Source organism: Athene cunicularia (genome assembly GCF_003259725.1).
Source record: "Athene cunicularia isolate RWA chromosome 1 unlocalized genomic scaffold, athCun1 chr1_part2, whole genome shotgun sequence".
Classification (NCBI taxonomy): domain Eukaryota; kingdom Metazoa; phylum Chordata; class Aves; order Strigiformes; family Strigidae; genus Athene; species Athene cunicularia.
Window position 1 is genome coordinate 43,701,834 of NW_020799092.1, and position 24,327 is coordinate 43,726,160.

General features: G+C 35.4%; 1 protein-coding gene across 2 annotated transcripts in view; it reads right to left on the bottom strand.

Moving 5' to 3' along the window:
- The window catches only part of CNOT2 (CCR4-NOT transcription complex subunit 2), a 77,714-nt gene that overhangs the window by 13,635 nt on the left and 39,752 nt on the right, over positions 1 to 24,327 (bottom strand). For both annotated transcript variants that reach the window (XM_026867938.1, XM_026867939.1), the window contains exons 2-9: positions 23,980 to 24,102; positions 12,471 to 12,537; positions 9,446 to 9,593; positions 8,644 to 8,826; positions 5,764 to 5,843; positions 4,510 to 4,635; positions 1,823 to 1,947; positions 90 to 210 (exon numbers count right to left, since the gene is read on the bottom strand). In XM_026867938.1, coding sequence (XP_026723739.1) covers positions 90 to 210; positions 1,823 to 1,947; positions 4,510 to 4,635; positions 5,764 to 5,843; positions 8,644 to 8,826; positions 9,446 to 9,593; positions 12,471 to 12,537; positions 23,980 to 24,102 — 973 coding nt within the window. The remainder of the gene's footprint in view (positions 1 to 89; positions 211 to 1,822; positions 1,948 to 4,509; positions 4,636 to 5,763; positions 5,844 to 8,643; positions 8,827 to 9,445; positions 9,594 to 12,470; positions 12,538 to 23,979; positions 24,103 to 24,327) is intronic.

A 24,327-nucleotide genomic window follows, 5' to 3' on the forward strand; every position in this document is an offset into this window, starting at 1 on the left:
AAATTAATTTTCTCCTTTCAAGAAGTGGAGGAATCATCACTAAATGACTGCCAAAACTTTTAAAGAAGAAAAAGAGGAATTAGACATACCATCAGGTAACACCTGGATCCCTTTTTTCTGCTGGTTGTTGTTTTGCGTAGTCGAACTTTTATCTCCAGGAAACTTGGGCCCATCTGTGCTGGATGATGTTTTGCCTGATGTACTCAAATTCTATTAAAAATAATTTGCAGAGTTGGTATGATGGAAACAAACCAAAATGGATAAACTTGTTGACCATATCTTTCAGTCAAACACTCTAAACCAGTATGCCAAGTCACTCATAAATTAGGCACTAAAATGGAACCAAGCTGAAGCTCCCGAGCTCTGTTGACAAACTGCATGCAATATTTACCTCTTCCTGAAGTAAACCTTTATATATAAAGGTCATTGATAACTCCTATTGTACGACATACATACATATATAAAAGTCCTACAGTAAGAGCTATTAATGAGCCAACAGCTTGCAGTCTAAAAGGATAATAAAGTATTTTACACCTGAGTTTGCATACATAATAGATATCCCCAGTGTCTGTGACCAGAGGATATTTTGGACTCATTGTATCATATTTTTTTCCCATACAGTCTTGCTCCTGCATAACACGCCATGATGTAGCAACAGATAACAACTCAAGACAACTTCAGATGTAAGCAACATACAGTTGCCACATATCCAACTATTAGGGAAGAGATGTAAACACTCTGTCTGGCAAGAAAACTGTGTCTGTGCTCCAGGAGAGCATATACTGACATAAGGTACTCTCCATAACTATTACTTGTTTTAAAGAATAATAAAAGAGTAAGAAGTCTGCAGTGACACAGTGTAATCACATTTACTCCTTCCTTCTTTACTGTATTGAAACATTTTCCACACGATAAACCTGGTCACAGCATTTAGGGGCTAAGCTTCCCCCATCCCTTTATTGAACAATTACATTTTTCAGTTTTCACGTGAATTTCCGTCCCATTTACTACTTACTCATCAGTATTTATGCCATCCTGATTAACATTTTTTGCAATTATAATTAAAAATTCCTAAGAACTAGAACATTTTGTCAAATACTGTAGGAAGCTGTTCTCTGCTATGAAAGTTTTATTCACTTTTCATTTGGAATAAAAAAAAGCAATTATTACAAATCTTTCAGAGTAAACAGTGAAAAACACTCCACAAACTTATGATCAGAGCTATATATCTAATGCATGACACAACACTACTTAAGGTCAGATGTACCCACCAGTCTACATTACACCCATGAATGCAACAGTCTCTATTAAAAGAGCTTGTTCCCTGTAATTTCATTTCCTCAACAAGAATTTTACCTTGAAGTGATATTGCATCACCTAACTTTTAAAGGATTTGACAGCTTGGAAGAAAGATGTTGTAAGCTGTAAATTGCTACTATTGAGAGGCATCAACAGCAAAAAATGAGCTGGAATTGGTAGAAAAAGAAATTATGAATTGCCAAACTTGAAAAATATGTATCAATTCTCAAAAATAAATTTTGAGGTGTTCCTGCAAGTTTCTCCCTGGCCCCTCCCCCAAATATGAAAGGATACACATAAGTCATAGGAAATTAAGAAAGCAAGGTCATGGTGACCAAAAAACTTCCTAAGAAATTCCACTTACATAGTTATATATGAAATGCTGCTTATGCAAAATTTCTTGTTAATTTCAAGGGGCAAATTTGAAAATTTTTTTATTACAAATATAATCATTGTCCATTTTAAAATATAATCAAAAGTAGTATGAACACTCAAAAGAAAAAAAGATTTAAGGTTTCCTTACAGATTTATTGTCATCATTACTCGATGTTGGGTCTTTGTAGCTGGAGCCTGGTAATGCTGGAAAATCTTCATTGTGTATTGAAAAGTCCTGGGACTGCTCACTTGCTGGTTTTGTTACCATTCCAACTATGATCAAAATGAAAGCAGGAATAACATTAAACGACTGCTAAGTAAAAAAATTTTCTGCTGTTGATCTTGCTTACTGCCCATTTTCACTATGTGCAAGCTGTACAGCAGAAACAACTTTCAGAAAACCAGGTAAACCAAAACAAAGCATATCCATTTAAAACATCCACACATATTAGACTAAAGCCTCTTAAATAAGTGTGAGGTAAGAAACACTCCGGGTTAAATTCATAAGACACATCCACTGCTTTAAGACTGAAGCCCAGTATTTTTACCAGGAACAGCACCTGTTTTGCACATCTAAATGACCAAATAATCTTTACAGGCATTATTAAAGCGGTATTTAAGGAAATCCACTGATGAAGGAAGGATGTACTGCTTTTAAGATTATAATACATTCTTCCTCCATTCCCTAATTGCATGAAGAATTTCTTAGCATAATCTCTCTAGAAGCATGTATTCTTAAAAGGATGCCCAGCTAACTTGCAACAGAACATATCACCAATGAAATACTTGCCTGTGACATAAGAACGACTCCTACTTTCAGTATGAAAACTGAAAGCATTTAGCCTGCAACTCTCAGTGCTCTGACCCTAATTTAAAAAAAGTAGGCCAGTCACATTGGAACATGGATTCCGACTACTGAAAAGCAACATTTTTTTTTTTAATGCCAGTTTAAAAAAAAAAAATAATCCAAAACAAAACAAAAACCCCCCAAAACTTTCAAACAACCAAAGAAAAGCCCCCATATAACACACCCAAGGGCAAATATTCTTTGCTGAGGGATAGAAAAGTGATTTGACTGTGAACAACACTGCATTTAGAGGAATAGAAGACAGAAGGAAGTCTAGGGACTATTTTTCAAAGATTTTTAATAGATGTATAGGATCCAAAATGCTTCAGTAGATGACTATATATTACTTTCTCTAGTATTCTGAAGTTAGAGAACAAAGTTCCTTTATTTAAGAAAAAAATCCCACTGAATTAATCTTGTTTCTGCTGTTCACCCTTTTAATCCAGAGTTATTACAGTTTCTTCCACTGGATGAATAAAACTGATAATGAATTAACTGTGTTGCATATTAGACAGAATGCATATTCTCATTCTATCAAAGTTTTTTGAAGTCTAATTTTCCTGAATAAGCTAAGCATGAAGAAAGTACATCTCTGCTCAGTTTCCAGCCTTCTTTTTCTTGACCACAACCAAAAAGCACTCTCCACTTTTTGTTGCTGGAAGGCAGTGTCCAGTGCATCTCATATCCCCATTTCTTGATTGTTTCTACCACCATACCCATCCCCTGCATTAAGCAGTTGCTCAAGATAACTCTTCAGACAGAGATTTATTTCCTAGTTCACCACACAGCATGTGAACGGCTACGCTAGCAGCAAAATGGGGAAATGGTGTAAGCATGGGTGCAATTACAGATTTTTCACACGGCAGGGCTGCTGAATGTTGAACTCCAGCTCCATGCTGGAAGTACATCTGTGTGGATCTCCTTCCTATCTCCTATCAATCTTCCATGTAATGGCTTCTTTTTCAGAGACAGACAAAAGATCATGTAAACCACAAGCTGTATTAGCTTTCCACACTCAGCGTGACTTTTCACAGTGTCTTTACTTGCAGAAGTGGCTTTTCCCTGTGTTTAGGAGCACTTCACTTTAACTTGTTGAGCTCTTTCTCACAGCTATCTTAAGCAGAGGGCCCTGGTTACGCCCAGTCCATGAGGCTACATTCTCCTGATAATGTGGTCTGTATTATTTCTCTCCAATTAGAGTTGGAGATATCTCTAAGACACTAGCTTTTTATAGTTAGAAAACACTAGGTTATTTTTGGTTGGAAGTTTGACAAGTGTCACAAAAATAACTTTAGGTTATAAAAACAACTTTTCAGAGTAGCTGATGCAACATGCATGACAAAATCTACTAAAGCAGTAACAAAAAAAGTATTGTGCCTCACGCTAAGCTTACCTGAATTTTTTCCAGACCCAAATAATAAGATTTGTATCCAACTTAAAGTTTTTCCTTTTATCATTTTTTGAGTTGTTCAGCAAGAATTATGTAAGACACAAATTTGGAATCTAACTGATAGTAGCTGATGCTTACAGGTTATTTTTTGAATCATAAGTTTGACAGTGAAGGGTATTACAGCAAGTACTGACAATAAACAGAGAAAATATACAATATGTTTACAGCTGCTGACTTTTTACACAGTAACACCTCTAGTAATCAAATATTATTTCTAAAATTTACTTCTCAGACCTTGACAGTTCTTGTATACACAAAATTTCTAGAGTGAGCAGCTTCAGAGCAATCATACTATCCAGACTGAAAACCCCAACAAGCTCTAATGACAGTGAAAATAAAGCAGGTAAGTTCTACTACTTACAAAAGCCTGAGGGGAATCTCCAATCACAGACATATATTATTTATTTCTAACAATTGAGACTTCGGAGCTCAAGTGTCTGGCATTTTTTAAAAGACTACCTATTGTCTTATAAACAGCAAAATGTGAATCAAGCAAATACCAATTTCATTCAAAGAGCTTTCAAATGTATAGTCTTACCATAGGGTGCCCTTCCAGCTAAAGGGTTTATTAATGGAGTTGGATTGCCACTTCCTTCCCTTCTGTTTCTGTCTGCTAGTGCTGGAAAATCTGAGAGGTCCAGTCCTGTCACATTTTCACTTCCATCTACAATAAAAAGAGATATTTTAAATTCCCTTCTGTTTTTCACTCAAAGACTTTGTTATGTGCAAGATAAATGTAGGATATATTTTATTTCTTCAAGTTATCTTTTTACTCTTACTATAATTATTACAAGTAACTACAGCCTCTCTGTTATGCAACTAGCCTAAAGAGCATCATGATGTTTGGGGTTTGTTTTTAAACAACAGTTAGTCAACACCATTTAGTAATGAGGTCTACTCATTTTGAATTAAAGATTGCACACAAAAAACATAGGCAGACCATCAAAGTTACAGTACCAAGACAGGTAGTCTGCTTAAAATTTAAGGAGCCATCAAGAAGAAATTTGAGAGACCCATATTAGCAGCAGCATCAAGAATCTCCTTTGTCCTTAGATAAGGTAGGATAAAGCTGAAGAAGTGTAGAGCAAATGTAGTGCAAGTTACATGGGAACATTTTTTGATTTGCAGCAGGAAACACTACATAGGTGAGGTCAGAATTGCGGCTCCGTAAAGATGTCACAAGGTCCTAGCGGATGCTCAAACCCTTCCACTCTGAGATCACCAGCACCTCAACTTTCTTCATATACATGGCCACCTACAGAAACGTCAGCACGGACAAACCTAAAGCATTTATGCACAAGGATGTTTTCCTCTATCTAGTTCATTAAAATTCAGGTGAAGAAGTAATTCCCAGAGAAAAATCACAACTGAAACAACTGACTGAAAGGATCCCACTATAAACCAGATGTTCAAAAGGAGTTTGAGATTTCAAAAACTGCTTTCCCACTATCTTTACCCTATATAACGTTGTCATAGAAAATGTACAATTTTTTTCTTCTCTGATTCCCTTTTAAATTCCATAAACGATTTTGCATTTCTAACCAACTAGGTATAATCTATAGTCATATGATATGCAGTGAGTATTCTACAGAATACTTTGTATTCTCCACTGTTACGTTATGAAGTAGTAACAGTTTCACAGCACCACTCTTGGAGCAGCACTTCCATGGAACTACTGAAAATTACCACAAAGTTACACTCCAGCAGAATAAAGGATTTTCAATTAGACTTATTTAGTCCAAAGAATCTCTCTACTGTACTTTAAGATCAATATTGATTAGAATAAACTCACCTGTTCCATTAAAAATGTTACTTGATAAGGAGTTATTCATTCCAAATGCCTGATTTCTGTTCATCCCAAATCCAGACATACTGTGAAAAAAAAATCCAGGAAGTCAGACAAAATGATACATATACTCCGTAATTTCAAGTGTTATTAAGACGGAAAGAAACCTAACACATTTGAATTATTTCACACATAAGCAACCCACAGTAAAACTCAGTTTTTATTTTCCTTTATGATTCTGAAAACTCAGCAGCAGGCACTGCTCAATCAAGACAGCTGGAATGACTTCAAAATAACTTAGTTTTTTTAATAGTCACTGTGTTTTAAGACATCTGTCAACCACCAAGTTACAACAAATATGATCATTACTCAATTTCACACAGAAAAATGAAGCAGCAGTAAATGCAACAGTGAAAAGTCAGACTGCAATCCATTCATTTGTAGGTGGGAAGCTGGATCATGGAAGTGATCAAGTTTGTCATGACTCAGCTATAAGCTGAACAGTTATGGTGTGCAATCATCACCATGTACATATGGCACCATTACAAGCATAGGGATGGTCTCTGCCACACAAGGACACCAGCTAAATTAAAGTTTCATATAGTCAGGCAAAAATGTTTGGAGGCATCTAAATATCATATAGTACTACTGTGGTTGGAAAGACCCTCACAAATGATCTGCTTCATTCGGTGTGAGCTGAAGATGTTGAGAAGCCCAAAGGTAGGCCCTAGCTGAGCAAAACTCTGAATTTCTGGCTGTGGGAAATCACAACATTTTTTTTTTTCCCCTGTAACAGGGTGGAAATTGATGCTTTAGAAGTTTCTGTACATAATGTCAAACATTTTCCTAATGGAAATTTCACCTACACAGACTTTTTCCACAGTTACAAATCTGAAGCACTTCATTCCAACTTGGAATAGCCTTAAATGCTTCATTTTGGATTGAGACATCAAGTGAACAGTTAGCAAAGACTGTGGACCTGTCCCACTTTGTTCCCTCTCTGCTTGTACTTGAAAGGCATCCAGACCTTTGACACATCTGAAGAGACACATTCCTGGTATCATCTATGAATTCTAGACTGGTGAGAGCACTAGAAGGAGATAATTCAATCCTGAAGACATATAATCTAGCCTGATGACAGATAGTATTTCTCATGCAAGGGTTTTTTTGTTTGCTTTTAAAGTAATTAGAAACAACCATGTTAAGAATTTCAGGGATAAGAAAGAGATTAGGCCACAAAATGTGTAGTTCTCTACAACTATTTGTAACCTGTTTTACCAATGTAAAGTAAGAAAGGGAGAGTGAAGTATTTTTTATATTCAAAAACCTAAAAACTTTCATCACTCCAACTAAGGCAACCATTCAGAAAACACTCCTTGGAACTCACATAATTCATGCATCTGTCAAGGAAACACCATAAATTTATTTTTCCAAGAATAATTTCAAAATTTTGTTAAATATATCCATTAACAGTTGGATATGTACTACTACTATACTTTTGTAGGCTAATAAACTATGGAACAAGAACTTATCATTGTTCCAGTCATATTTCCTTCTGAACTTGTAAAAATTGTATATCTCATTTTCAAGAGGCTACAACACAAACAGTGAGAGATGAAGATTTTAATTCAAATGCTCCTACAGACAGGGATTTTATTATCTACCCCTACAGCTGAATGACATTTAAAAAACTACTTTCTATACCTGTACCACTCTCAAATCATTGTCCTCTGCATGTAGAGTCTTTAAGTATATTACTATTTCAACCTTTTGTGATGCTCAAGTTTCAAAAATACTTCAAAATATAGAATTATCTTTTAAAATTATCATCTCCTTTACTTGCCGCTATACATCACAGGAAAGAAAAGACAAATTCTAGGTAATTAGAGGCAAGACACAAAGTCTTCTTGTGCTCCAAGAACATAAATCGCTATTACCAATTCTCTATTGCTGCAATTGAGAAAAGCATTTTTATGCCTGTATCAGTGTGAAGCTACAGAACTAAACAGCCTGACCAAGATTCAGATAACCATGACATTAGTTTTTACCTTCCTTAATCCATTTTGTAAAATACTAGATTGGGTTAGAGGTGGCACCTCAGTACCATGAGCTTGTTTGTGCTCTGTGTAAAGGCAGTACCCTAAGGAAGGGCCTGAAGGGTGAAAAAGGATGAAGCTGGGAGCACAGAGATTATGAGGTTGTGGAATGAGCCTGGAAAGCAGTCAGCTGTGCAAAGCTGTGACACATGTTAAATAATTAGAATCAACACAGTTTTTACTACAAGTTTATCAGTATGAACTAAGCATAAACACACCAAAACACATCATTAAAGCTTAATGATTTATGATTTTAGAATCTTGCCCAGAGTTAGAAAAAGAACAGAAGTGATTGAGAAGCTTTTGACATCCAAATGAGCACCAGATCATTAAATGAATGGCAAACCACCATTCCGTGCATTATTCCAGAATTTTAAAAAGTAATATACTAGGTCCCTACTGTGTCTGAATCAGTTAACAATTCTTTCAGAATAACTACTGTGTTTTTAAATCTTGCCTTACTTCTTCCTAAACTCATTGATGAACAGTCTTAAAATGGATGTATAGACCCAAAAATCAAGACATATTTCAAAACCAAACGGGAACACAGGAGAAACATCACATGTTTTAAAGCAGCAGCAGTAGAAATTCAATAGTCAGAAACAGAATATAGTTTAAAGGCCTCAAAAGGCTTGTGTGAATATTAAAAGCAGCTTCAAAGTTTACTGCCAAGACAAGAACACAGGAAGCAGCTTTTGAGCTTTATCCTAATGGATGAAAATTACATTTCCAGAGCAGCATTTAATCACGTCCATGGCTGTACAGGGATGGTCCAACTAAACAGCCTTACCTGTTCACAGTAAAAGGTTGTCGAGAGGGTTGCTGCTTTGGCATACATATTATGCTTGGAGAGCTTCTGTTGGGGCTGCCTAACCCTGAACTGCTCATGCTGTTTGTCCTGCTGGGAATTCCAATGCCCTGACCAACCTGGGAGTGGTTCATCATATTCCTAGGATTCATAGGCAATATCCCCCTGAAAGAGAAAAACCATCCACAGAGATGAATCTGTCCAATAGCATTTGGTTACTCATTTAGATTACTAACATAGGATGGACTCTGAGCTGTGGCAACTTAATTGGTGCTTAGCGTTAATACAGCATGTTTGGATTACTCTCTATAATTAATGTAGTTTTGGGTTTCTTCAGAAATACCAGGTGACCCATTACATACTAATCAAGTCCTTGGTCAGGTTTAGATAAATACTTAAGTATTATGCACTTGAAAAGGTGTTGTAGCTTTTTTTTTAATGAGCACCTCAGATCTACTACCTTACTATGCAGTGTATGATATCCATACAAAAACTTTAATCGTACATTTACCAGAACAATCAAAAAACAACTTCTTACATTCTGAAGCAGAATTTGCCAGCAATTTCTCCTTATGTACAGAAATTCAAATACTGTCTTGTAGTAAGCCCTTACTGTTTTACAGTATTATTTCCCTAAATACCCACAGGCAGTGGTCAAGAGAAACTACTTTTTGTCTTTTTTAACTAATCAGACTGTAAAGTAGTTGAGGCAAAATATGCAGAACATTTAACAAGAGCTCTGCAGAAAGACACAATCGCAGAAATATTGGCTATCAATAAATACCTGCTCGGAGATGGAGGCGTGTGAAGTGACATTGTTGGTACCCCTGTTGTTGGCGTTACGTGGCTCGGTAACTGAGTGCCTTGTGATAAGCTGCGATTTAACTGAGGGGTATTGTTGCTCATTCCCCTCATTGGAAGGCCTAGTGCACCTATTGAAAAAAAATTCAGAGGGGTGGAGATATAGATTCAGGAACAAAGTCTTCTCCATCAGATGTAGATGGAAACAATTTATGCTGACAACCTACAAAATGTGTAAAAATTAAGTCCTTGTTTGCATAGTAGAAGCCCAATTATCTCAAATTAAGCCCCATTTCTGTTAAACTTTAGAAAGGCTCTTTAAGGATATTCTGTATTTGAGTCAGTAACAAAGTTTTGTTTCTTTTGAGATGTATAATTTGAGAAAGGGTTCAGTTTTGAGTTTTTTGATGAGGACATGAAATTCTACAAATTATCTCAAAAAAGGCAGCATTTTGAGAAAATTAGTAACTGCACTCAAGAAATACATTACTTCTGAATAAACTAGTAGATACATTTGGCCAGTATTTAGAACACTGATTTGTTAAAAGTTAGGCAAACCTTTACTAAAAAAAGTAATTTATGAATATTTAGTTAACAATAACATTGCTTTTAGGACAACAAAAACAACATTTTAGGCCAGTTCTCTGTTAAGTCTAAGTTGCTTCTTTTTAATAACAGAACTTCAGTGTCCACAACCAAGTCAATCTTTTGACAAAAGAAAGCAAAATTTTAACTGCCCTCTATTAGCATTTAAAAATATACATAAGATTTTTAACATTATGATGAAAATATTTTTTTTTACACAAACAACTGGGTGTGACAGAATAAAGTAAGCACTTCAGTGAGGTAAAAAAAGAAATTGCTTTAACTCTGAACAGCTAAAGGTAACCAGTTGCTGCACTGGTTCAAAGTATCCAAAAACTTTATGAAGTTTCTTATCATTCTCACATCACTTTTCTGTGCTTATGAAGTTTGGAATGATGTTCGAAGGCAAGAAAAAGTCATTTAGTGCAACATATCAAATAGAAACAAACTTAGCATATAAAACGCGATAGCTGTAAGTAACAGTCCCTATTGCTTTGGCATAAGACTGCTGAGGTAGACTCACATAACTCAAAACCTTATCTGCAGACCAAACAAATGAAAAATTATCATGAATCAGCACTCTCCCATGGTAGATCACCCCAGCAGAACAGCTGAATATGTCAGTGTATAATGTGATCAAATATTAAGAATGTAAAGAAAGGATATAGCATGTGCTCAGGTTGTTATCATGGACAAGATCTGAAGAAACCTCCCAGTCATTTAGCGCTGTCACTTTAAGAACTGCTGTCTGTCCATGACCTACCCTACAATTTGCAATCCAAGAAGTCTGCAGTAACACTCAAAGTTTTGATAACACTCAAAATTATCTCTATACATTCAGATTGAGAAGTAGTGTGACTTGCTATAACAAGCCTCCTAAGACTTCATTAAATGCTGATTATATCAAGGTGTTCACGGTAAATATTTTGGCAATTTGCTGCATCAGAATAATTTCAAAGAGCATAAATATATATTATAAATAATATTTCATGCTAATTAACAATTATGTGGAATTTTAAAAATAAAATGGTAAAGAAAAAAATACATACACTTCCAAACTAGATACAGTACACTGAAAAACATGACTACAATATTCAGGTTAATTTTGTGCAAGCATTTGTTTCAGCAAAGCCTGTTTTACACTGATGGTTATTTCTTGTTGTTGGCTTTCTTTAAACTAGAATTATTAATGAGTAGGGCTGTTACAGTGCAGTAGAACCATCTTCCTGTGGCTGGCAAGTAGGTGCAGTTGAAATATTCACCAAAAGAAAAAAAAAAAGATATCTTTTTTCTTATGCTTCCTTTTTCCACTTTATCTGAGAGAAGAGATCAGCATGGGCTATATTGGAGACTGATCAATGAAGTGGTCCATTTCCTGACTAATAGTCAAGTTTAAGTTACTCTATAACATGACATCTTGCTTAATGATTGACAGCTACCAATCTAAAAGTCAGTTTATATTACATGGTCACTCATCAACAGCCACTGAGATAGTAAAAAACCACTGGTTTTTTATACTCTTTGAAGAAAGCCGAAAGAAGTTGTGAAGGCCATGCATCTAGCAGACAAAGCTTTTAGTATGTCCATATAAAAAGTCCAGACTCTCTAAAGTACTCTGAAGGTGTTTTTTCTTAGAATCCGAGTCAGATGCACTTGGCAAGAAAGTTGCAAACATTCAAAATCGTATGGTGATAAAGGAGAGATGTTCACAAACCCATTTTACTTGTGTAACTGTACCCAACTCAGATATTCTGAGTCACTTTCTGGCTGCACCTCTCAGCCTCGAGGAGGTTCAGTCCTCAATGCTGGCCCTTAAGTTAGGTGGCTAGCAATACACACTGTGACTGCTCCTTTATGGGTCCTTCTATTGCAACAATAAACACAAGACTGTCAGAGACAGAAAAAAAAATCTTCAAGGTATGGGAAAGAAACAAAGAGTGGTGCAGAAGGCAGTAATCTTACTGGTATAGTTCTTTGCCAAATGTGAGTTGCCAAGCATGTACACAAGATTTACTTTGCTCCTGTAGAGCATGAAATATCAGTTATAACAAGGTATAATTTCCTTCTATTCCTTACATACTGTCCTGAACTAGGTTCATTTTGGCCATGCTCATTTTCCTCAGTTTTCCTTCAGAGAGTCACAGTTAAATCACAGACATTCTTTACAGGAGGATTATATTTGGATATTTAGCAGTTATACAGTGTCAATATATGACACTCTGCATTCTAAACACTGCAAAAACGCATACTAAGCAAAGCAGAAATGTATCTTAAAATAAACCCACCCACAAATAAGGAGACATACTGTCTTTTTTTACAGTCACCAGAAAACAAAGCCATATGCATGTTCTCTATCCAAAGAGCATGAAACCAGAACATATTTAGCATAAAACAAACATATAATCAATAAAAAGAATTCTTACTTTGTTGCCCGTATAAACTTGCCCCAAACTGAGACAGCTGACCTGATGTTGATGGTGATGCCAGCATCTACAATGGAAGAGGAATAAAAGGTTATTAGACACAAAGATGCTGTGATATCTTGCTCTGTAATTTCACATAATACTGTTTTGCCAAGAAAGCCAAAACAGCAACTGAAAACTCCTTTTAAGTCATCGTTTTAGAAACTCCCTAAAATATCTGCACAGTAACAACTGCAACAGTATTGTTATTGCAATTGTTTTTGATATATATATATATATATATAAAACAATATCTTATTGCAATTATTATTATTGCAGCACATCAATAAAAACTCATGACTTTACATGTATAAAAACATTCTTTCTTTTACTTGTGACAAATAGCACAGAGGAAAAATATCTAAAAGCTTTCAGTTTTTCTACCCCTGTAGCTAAGAAAACTACCGTTACAGAATAAGGAATACTCAGTTATTTAAATCAGATATAGTTTTCCCCCCCTGGAAAACATGCATCATAGAAGACCAATCCCTGTTCAATGTGCTAACAGCAAGTGCAAAGTTTCATATTATCAGTTACAATAGCAAAAGGTGGGGAATGAGTGGCTACCTATCAGTAAGTATGTAGAAACAGGTATGAACTTCGGATAAGATTCCAATGCTAAAATTATAATGCACCTACTGCCCTAACAGCTGGCTTCATGCTTGTATACACTATATGAATTAGGTAAGATGTACAAATGTCACAAGTAATCTCTCCTGCTCTATTATGTCCACTTTAGAGACATTACATATTACCAAATATTTCCATTAAAACCTTCTTTGTCAACTTTCAGACATCACACAAGAAATGTGACAAACTAAAGAGACTCTTGGGAAAAGGAAGATTAAAAAAAAAAATAAAAATCACAATCTATGAAGAAAGATTAAGATTTGGGTTTGCATGCTTCAAAAAGAAGGCAACTAAGGTAGGGAAATGAAACCAGACTTCCAGTCATCGCTGTAAGAGAAAAATAACAAACTACTCTCCATGCTGCTGCAGAAATGGAAAGTATTAATAAATTTGAGAAACAGGAGATTTGGGTTAATATTTGGGAAAAAAAAAAATCCATTTGCAATCTTCAGGACAGTTAAGCACTGGAACAGCCATCTCTGGATGTTTTTAAAGAACAGATTAGATGTTCATCAACATTAGCTGATTGTCCCTTGGAGCAAGAAGAGCTATTAGTTGACCTAATCCATCCAGCTCACAACAGAATATGCTGCTCGGTACTTACAAACCCATGGGCAAACGTCTGTTTGTTTAGTGCAGTAGTGCAGTAGTCTGGACTTGGACTGAATTTTAGGATGGTTTCAAGGAAAAGGAGTGTCTGGATTCTTAAACATAAGGGGATTTCAAGCTTTTTTAACTTGAGAGTAAAAAATTCAAATCAAAATAAGTTTTACCGTGATAAACTGCAAGTTGCTTTGTTGACTTAATTGAGACAGATGTAGAAACTCAAACAAACCTTATAAACTGAATCTGCTAGTTGTCTAGACTGGGGCCAAATCTAAATGGTAGAAATGAGAAAGACGACATGCAGGGTAGACACTAAATATCAAAAGTAGCATTCATGTCTGTAAATCACAAAGTATTTATGATTTTTTGAATACATACAGAAGGTATGAGAAATTACATCAGGCAATTATTGTAGACGATCAGGAAATGTATCAGAAATATCATCCCAAAATACTATATACTCACACATATTTTGAACAAAGTGCACATATTTGACAGTAAGTAACTACAGCAATAAACATCCACACCTGCATATACAAGAAGTTTGAAATACTAGGACAAAAACTTTGTGCCGAATAAAGTATAACTAAAATACATGCAAAAGTTCTCCTTTCTTAGTGAAGAACTAGCTATGAACAGAAAGAACACTTTAAATAACTACCAGTAGCTTCAGCTCAGAACTTGTATAGCAAAGTTCACAGGCCACATCTGCATCAGCAAGGAATGCAGCCAGAGAGAAGTTCATTTGTAAAACAAGAAGTTGGTCCTGAGGGCCTAACATATATACTGTCTGCATTTCTAACTAGTTAGCTGTGACTTAAACACCTGATGCCAGGGACTGACTACCCACTGTGAGTGGAACATGTCTGGTGCACTCCTGGAGCATCTCTTACAGCGTATTTTGATCCAGAAGGAATCAAATTCACTCACACCAAGACTGCTCTGCAATGCAAACCAAAGTGTGTTGAAGTGGGGATACTTAGGAGACAGACTTCAAAAGTACACTCCCTGCCCAAACTAACAAACTGATGTGTGTTAAACATTGATAAAACAAGCTCATACAGTAGTTTTAAGGAAGGAAAGACAAAGTAAAATTTTGAGGTAAAAAAAATTTCAAGTTTGACAAGCTGGAAAATCCTCAAACACGTTGCAAGATGTGGTAAATTGGAATTATATGGAAAAAAAAAAAAAAAAAGAGGAAAAAAGTTATGACACACCATCACAGACAATGACAAGGGCACACAAGCCAAAAAAATCCCAAACCAACCAGACACTGAGATAGAAACAGTCAAAAAGTATTATACTACTAGTTTTGGGACAGATAAGCAAAACAGTTAAGATGAAAAAAAAAAAGTCCCGTAAAAACAGCTGCTCAGGGCATTCAAAAATTGCTGTGATGGCATATTAGATAATAAGCAGAAGATGGTACAAACTGCAGCATAAAACCCTTTTATTTATATGATAACTTGGATTTTTTAAAAAATAAATCAGAGACCTAAGAGGTAGGAGATTACTTGAAAGAGGGGAAAAAAGAATCCCACACCTTCTACAGAATACTACTTGATTTTATTTAAATTCAGTTAAAAGGAATAGCAAATAATATTTAATGAACACTGCTTAGTAGAAATTGGATTTTCTTTTGAGAGATTCTAAAGTAGGTCACATGTATTGTGCCATTTGCTTTTACATGAAAAGTTAATTGCAAAATGACTTGTAGAGAAACCTTTACAGAAAGCCATGATAAAGGACAAGTATTAAATCCAGTAAGTCTAACAACTAGTCTTAAAGTCATAACATACTTAAAACATCAAAGATAACAAGCCTCAAGAAGAAATAAATAAAAATTTCTGTGGATCTGTTCCAGGCTGATTAAATGCGGCATTTCTCAAATCTCATGGAGAAGGAATATGCTGTATGGGTATCTCACTCTCTCGCTAATTTATTTTGCAATATGCCAAAACCCCTTCCCCAGTATTGAACAACTTTTCGGTCATAGCTAAGTAAGGAGCAGTTTAAAATTCTGTCTTCTTTTTCTCTTATTTCCATATAATTTAGGTCAACAACAAAACAACTACACCAGCCAAAACTTCAACCTATGCTACCAAGACCTTTATTTGCGTTCACCATCTCCCAGTCACTATTGCAGTCTGCTCAAACTTAGTCTACCAAAAGTAACAAAGATTCAAGAGAAATGTTATTAGTATTAAAAACATTCTGGGACTCTGCAATCATTTTATCTGACTGGACTACTAGCCACATGACATACAAAATATAACAACTCTCCAAGAGTGTACTTGCAACAGTAGTTGGAAGTTACTCTTGAATTTTTTAGTCTACAACAGCCAAAGGTCATGATAATCTTAAAAATTAAAGCAGTCTAATCCTTAAAGTAACTAAAGCCTCTTCCACTTGGTAAACTCCTTTAAGCTTTACCCAATTACATCAGTATTTTAGGAAAAAACAAATGCTCAGAATTATACCTGTAACAACCTTTGAAAAACAAAATGTACCAAATTATTGAGATAATGACAATTAACAGCATATTCTAGCAGTATGCATACAATACCAACTTTTTAAAACAAGTTACTAATAATCTTTGAATGAGTCAAGGAAATTGTTAAACAATTTTGACACCTATAGCTTTTGCTGCACATGTACCAAAAAAACCCCCTCCACTCTTCCAACTTTGGCATTTAGGTTTAAATCAGTTTGCCAGTGGTTAACAGCTACAAAGCCCACTTGTGAAATAGCAGGGTATTTCTGCTTCTATTCCAACCTTGTATAACTGAACTAGACAGACTGTTTCAACTGTCCTTCCCTGTACATGTCATTAGGTGATGGAGGAAGTCTAAGACTTGCATTTCCCACAGTGCAAGGAGACAACTGAGCAAACAAGTCCTTGTGTAGCATGAAGGGTGCAGTTCATTCTGCTAGCATATGGAAGGACCAACACCTGTACTGGTAAACTGAAGGACTAAGTTGACAGCAGTCAACTAAGATACGAACATCATTTTACTCGCAAGTCTCAATCACAGTGCAGTTCTGATCATGGAGGTTCTGTATCTAAACTCAAATCAAATGATGATCCAGGCAGATGGCCCAATTTTTCTGGACTGGTCCACACAAAAAATCAGTCAGCCATAACATGCTATCAGGCAATTTCCTAGCCCTAGTGATGAATGAGATTTTAATGTAATTGCTTTCATTAACTCTTGCTGGGCTTACTGCAATAAGTTAAGAGTGGCAACAATCTTGAAAAAAAACAGCACCAGCAATTGCTTAAATTTGCCAGAACTGTGAAAAAAACTGCTGCATTTTACAGCCCTCTTAGGAGACTGATGAACACAACCTGCAGTCTCCCTGAAAGCAGAGGGAGGTGGCAGGAGGCAGCCCAGCAGCAGAGCTAGCTGATGGCGCTCCCACCTCCCCCCCCTGCACTGCAGCATCCTGCTTCTTCCAAGCAAACCCCCAAATTACAGTACTGAGAGTTGCCTGTCACCGTAACTGTGGCGGTAGCACACCTTGGCACCAAGGAAACAGTAAAGCAACACCTCTGCGAAGGCTGCTACATTATGCAGTTATAGCCTAAAGCTACTTTCTTAAACACAAGGCAAGATGAAGTTAAAATACTTCAATCCAGAGCTACAAAGTCAACTCCTAAAAGCAAAATGTGTTAGAATAAGCAAATAAATCTGTGAGTAGTATCTGGCCTCATAAAAGATGGGTTTCTCACAGGTGCAAACATCAGCATTATTTTGTATCTGCACTACTTTATTTCTGATATCTGCCACCTGTGCTGCACTATTTAATAATAAAACAGCTGACCCACAGGCTCCAAAGAAGAAAGTGTTATACTGATGTAAAAAAAGGAAACAGTAATCACACCAACAAATAACAGATTAAAAAAATACAGATTTTTCTATACTATGCCATTTTTTTTAGTAATATTAGTCTTCCGCTAGATTACAAGCCACTTTCTAATAATTGATAACAAAATTACCACGTTACAAGAAAATATTTAGAAGTCTCAAAATCAGAGATCAGTAAAGAAATTTTTGGAAGCCTTATAACTTCATGTTATCATTTGCAAGTGGAAATTGTTACCGACGTAATTTTTTTTGTGAAATATAAAACCAAATACAATACTGAAAAATAAAGGAAAATTTATTTCATTTTTCAGATTTCATAATTTATGGTTGTGGTCTTCTACCTCCTGTGGTGCTTGGGAAGTACAAGGAGGTAGGACTGCACCGTTGTTGGCAGCAGTATCTCAAGAACTTGACAATGACATTATTAACGTGATGTTAACATAGCTATTAAAGTAAAACTCTAAAAAAAAATTCTCCCTGTGTAGAGACATGTAGTTTGATAGTACCAGTGAGCCTAAAGATTACTGAAGGCTAGTTGAAAGCTGCTACAACAAAAAATCCCATAAGCCATTACTAACTAGGACAAAGCAAATGATTTATTTCAGTTAAATAACCAGTTGCATACCAAAAAATTAAAAAACCAAAACCAAACCATCCACACACTGAGCACATAAACCACCAATATTACAATATAGTATGTTCAATGAACTGAATTATTGTTTAAGAAACCAGAACCTCCTCTTTCTAGAAAAGGCAGATGATTTCAACCATGGAATTAATCTGGTCCAAGGAACCACTTCAACTGCTAAAGCTGACATATAAAACCTATTAAATACTGTTGATTTAAGTGGAGATGCAGTGAAATACAGCTTTTAGATGAAGTACAGAAACAACTCCTATCACAGTTGTATAGTTCTATTAAAAAAAAATAAATCTAAACTCAATCACAGTTAAAATTATATACTAGTCATCAATAGTGAAATTAATTTTCTTGTGACATAATTTAAGTGATGTGAAATAACTTTAATTCAGATATCTACTTATTGCAAACTGTGTGACAGTCTAAACCCCCATTTTCCTGTCTAAGTAAAATTAGTTTATCATATATTGTCTTATTTGATAAACCCATCCAGGTACAAATTTATAGATGATACAGTAAAAGGCTGCATTTTGCATTCCAAACTTTTTGTTCTTTCTTCTTAAAGTATAACCTTATTATGAAAAAGCAAGCTATAGGTAAAATAATAGGCTCTGAAATGGTATGCAGCATTAGAACACACAAAATCCCTCAATTTATTTATAATCTCATCCCCTGCAAGTCCTTCCAACTGTTTTCATTAATTGCAATTTTCATTCATTTAAAATTTGTTTTAAAAAAATCCATATCATGTACTCACTAAAAGATGCAAAAAAAATTTAATTGCTCTCCGGGAAGGTAAAAAGCAAGTCTGTTGCTTTGCTGCTCACAAAAGTTTAAGCCAGGTGTTTCAAAAAGCAAGGGGGGCAAACCATTCCACTATTTAGTCAAATCTACAACTACATTTGCATGCGAAGTAATGTATACGAAAATATTCATTGGCCATTTATAATTAAAGACATGAATGTATTTTTTTCCCAAAATAAGCTTTTCTTTTTTTCCCCCTCCACAAATGGATCAAAACTATTCAGACTATGACAAGTCACGTTAATGTAAGGTAACTCTATTCAACCAGCCAGCATTAGCGTGAATGCTGTTACTGTTCCTGATACGAGAGGGTTCCATGGGAATTCTTAAATACTTACAACAACTCCATGTGCAGTATCTGAAGTTAAATTATGACTAAGCTAACAAACTCTCCTGCAACAACTATGGCAAATGCCAAGCAAGATGCCTTGGGAAACAAGATACCATAGATCCCCTTAGAATCCTAAAAAAATAGCATTAGAAAGTCAACAATGCAGCTAGAACAACATGGTGTTCAGAAACTCTGAAGCCAAAGCTGTCTTCAGACGACTTGATTAAACCCTTCCACATTTAGTTTCTCAAACTTAGCAAGATTCTGGATCTCCATCTCCATGGTAAGCTAAGTCTTGTTTCAGGGTGTTATCTCTTGTAAAAGTACTATCTCTTTTTAAGGCCATATATTTCAATATACAGTAAAGAGTTAGATAAAGGTTCTATAAATTACTTTAATGGAAGTTCGCAGTAAAAGGCTTTGATAACAGCTTCTGACCACCCCTTTGCTGTATCACCATTGTGTCCATTACAAGACAAACTACTGACCTCTGCCTGCACGCAACTGTCTCATGACAGAGGAACACCTGAATGTAATCCATCACAGACATGCTTCTACTATTTCAGGATGGAAGAAACCTCTGGAAAGCAGGTTTCCAGAATCAATAACCCATTTCACTGTGCTCAATATCCAAATCTGAGGACCTCCTACTTCAGGAAAGGTAGTGCCAGGGAGCTAGATCAATAGTTGCAATGAGCCAGATCTAATCTGCAGGCTAGATCTTACCTGTCCCAATTGTTAAAATATATTTGGCTTCACAAGAAGCCACATTTTTAAAGAACTGAGATGCAAAAGAACATCAGGTCTCAACTAAGAAAGTGCAGAATTAGTTAAAATATTAAGATTTTTCAGAGAAAAGAGTAAGTTCAGCAAACTAACACACTAGAAGTAGAAATCAGAGAATTATTACCATGTTATTGTGAGCATTTTATCATCTGCTGAGCAACTGGGAAAGAAAATGAACAGCAAAGCACTGGGCCAAGAAATGGAAACAGCATCCACTGAAAAAATTCTCCTAACTTTCCCCATATTTTATTCAGATCTTCATTAAAAGGCGTGTCTGTCTACTGTCAGATTTGTGACTGCAGTTCAGAACAGAAGATGCCCTGATCTTACATTCCCAGGTAGGCATCTTCAGTGGATTGGGCTAGACTGGTAAAGCACTTGTAGAGCACTTCCTACATTCTTATATATGAGAAATCAAAGAAGTTCAGACTGAATGAGTCCCATCTTTCCTCAAAGCTGTCATTTTTTTTTTGCTCATTTGAAGACAGTAGATCCAAAAAGTATATGAAGGCTTTGATTTACCAATTTCTACCATTGTAACTCTATCCAGATAAAGACACACATATGTCCATCCTCAAAACGATTTTGCTGAGCGTAGACAGCTCAATTAAGTGGGTGAAATTGGCCACAAATAAGCTCTGTTTTGTGGCCATTATTTTGTGGGCATATTGTTCATCTTACTGTCAATTTAACTTAAAGAACCCCATTTGTTCCAAGCCAAATTTTAAACTATTTTCCTGAACTGTTCTAATTTTCTGCAAGTTCTGTAAAAATATCTGATTTCTTTGCAGAAGGATTCATGACATGGTTATCATGAACTGACCTTAAGCGCAGCAGAATTCATAGACATAGCATTCATGGATATACTCCGTTCCACTTCCCTACTTAGTGCAGCAGCGATGACTCAAGGCAAAGCCACTCATTTAGTAAAAAGGTAGCATTAGATGGCTTGAGTAAGATTTAATCTCATCTAAGGAACCATAATTTTGTGCCTAAAACAACAGACCCAAACAGCATCTGTATGATTTTGGAAGCACTTGTGCACATGAGTAACATAGACTAATTGAAATGGAAAAGCTACATCAGTCCTGACTGTCTAGAATTGTATTCCCTTGTGAAAAAACAAGTTAAAAGAAAGCTTTTAAGTTTTTAGCTACACTGAGGCTCTGAAATAAAAATAGCATGTCCTAAACTATTTGCTGCTACTTGTTTCTACTTGTAAAAAGTCTTTAAAATTTGAGACAGGACCTGCGCAGCATTAGTTCATTTCAACTTTGTGCAATTTTAAAATTCAAATTAGCCAAAGCAACAAGTCACAAGAACACTACATCAGTGCTATGAAAATTGTTTAAAGCCATAAATATTTTTCAGATCTTTTCCACATAGTTCTGAATTATTTTTTCATTTAGTGAATAAAGAACTATTTTCTAATACAATATTTAAAACCCCCCAAACTCCACCTAAGATGTTAAAACAAGGTAGGAAGCTGAAAATCTCCCAACCCAGTCAAAAACTGTGCACAAGTCATCACTGTACCCTATCTGAAGACAATGCTTCTTCTCAAGGACAGAAACTCTACCATAAAGTGAAAAATAGGTTCCAAGGTTTATACAAAATACAATCGCAGTAATAGTCCTTACTCTACTCTAAATTTTAGCAATGTTTCACCAATTTGTATGTTCTGCTTGGAGCACACATAAACATCCACAGTAACAATTCCTTGGAAAGCAGCAACTTCTAAGGTCAGAATCAGTAAGACTTCAACAAAGTGAAAAACAGGAAAACACATAGCCATGTCCAGTATGAAAGTAAACACTAAACAAGCCTCAGCCTTTCCCAAAGAGGGGTATTTAAGGAGGCCAGCCACAGAGGGCTTCCCTCAGAACCACTCTATTTCACATTGAAGAACTCTAGAGGATAAATGAAGCATAAATGAAGGACTCATATGTATATATGATACACTGGAGAGGGGGGAAAAAAAAGTTTAACTCATTTTCTACAGGTTTGTAGCTAAAACCTGCAATACATTAATTTCACCTTCTCTCTGTAAATACATACAAGAAACTAAAAATCAACTTTTTTAAAAAAAAAAGAAACTAAAGAAAAAAGAAAAGAAACTTTTTTTTTAAAGAAACTAAAGATCAACTTTTTTTTTTTTTTTAAATACAATAGCATATAATGGTTATTTCATAAGTATTAACTCAAAAAGTTGTAATGGTCAATAGTGAAGCTACAGAGGGGGGAAAAAAAAAATCCCTTAGAAAGCATTTGGAAGTCAAACTTTAAAAAGCTTTTGCAAAAATTACTCTGCCATTTCCTGTCGGAATGACATCACTCTTCCACCAACTACAGACGCTTCCATGCCCCATTTTGGCCACTTCACCCACAAGCTTTCATGATTTCTCATTTGTCATTCTTGGTGTCTGGAACACCCACCTTCCTTCTCTTGAAGTCCCATTCTAAGATCCACTTCTGCAACATTGCCTACAGAAAGAGTAGGCAACTAAAACACTCATTCAATAATGTGCCAAGCATCAACTTTCACTGTGTACACTGTACAGCATATCATTCATCCTACTTGACCTTTCTTACTACATCATAATGACTTCTCCCTCAGCACATCAAATCTAAAAGTGGGGATTTAATATCCAAGAATCACTTTGGAGAAATAGCATCTACTGTTTTTGAAGAGTGCTAGCTGCATCCCTCAGTGCTCACAAAAAGGAAAGTATGTTCAATATTATAAATATTCCATTGTGCCTGTGTGCATCTGTGTACATGTACATATATAATGGACATAAACAGAAAAGAACACCCTACTTATTTTTCTTTACACTGCACTACATTTTAATTCTTTGCTGGCTCACCTGAAACTTCTCATCAAAATCACTTATGAAACAGAATTGGAAAGCTGCATTTAAGCCTTTTTTTGTTTGTTTGTTTTAAAAAGCCTTCTACTTTAAACTTATTTCCTTCCCTTTGAAAATCTGGACTAAAATCCAGCTAACTAAGAGTCTATAGGAAATGTTCATGTTTACATAGGTCAAGCTCTATCAAGACTATGTTCACATCTAATATTAAACAACTATGTTTCTGGACAGTCAAGGAGGCAGACTTGAAAATGACAACTTTTTGAAAGTCTGAATGTTTTGGGCTTTTTAATTAAAAAGAAAAATCTAGACTGTATGTTGCTTACACGTATTAAATGCAAGGCTGTCATGAGATGGTACTACTGACCTTCAGGTGACATGTACAAGTCATGCTTACAGTCTTCCACATATTTGTACAGGCCACTCCATATAAAAGTGAAATATTACTTTTAATTTTAATACTATTGCTAAATACTATTATTTTAATAATAAGCAGAGCTTCAGTAAAGCCAATGCAGTTTTAACATACAATAATGCATTACCAAGGGATGTTTAAGAACAATTAGTTTTGTAACTTTGTGTCATTACAAACAGGAGAAAAACCTAAATTAGAATACTTAAGCAAACAAGCTGCATTTTCAGAAACTAAAAACGGTTGAAGATGTAAAATGCAAAACACTGTAGACACAACATGTAAACACAAGATATAACAAATAATCCAATTTAAGTTACAAATATAGTTCTTAAAGATTAAAAAAAAACTGGGAAGCATATGGCTGAAGTTTACATGTATAAACTCACTAAAATTACAGCACTTACCATTAAAAACACAGTCATGCACAACTTAAAGCTAAAATAAGCCCTTCCTCACATATATTTCACTTGAAATGATCTCACTATTGAAAGGAGAAAAAAATAAGCTTATTCAACTTACATCTTTTTCTGACCGATGTGGAAACATTGACGATTGGCTGTAGTACATATTCTCATCATGGTAGTCACCATCAACCCCCTCTACAAACTTCTTCCTTGAAGCACCAAACATGCTGTTTGTCACCTAAATAAGAAGAAAAATGATTGTATACCACATGATTTGGTTTGTTACATACTTGGTATATATTTTAAATATATGTAAGGATTTAAAAAAAAAACCCCAACAAACAAACCCCTATTTCTAAACATTTGAAAATTCCTCTAAAAATATTTTCTACATATTGTCAGCATAATTGGTCTTTCAAGTGGGATTTTCATGTGACAAACTCTTATTTCATAAAGGACTGGG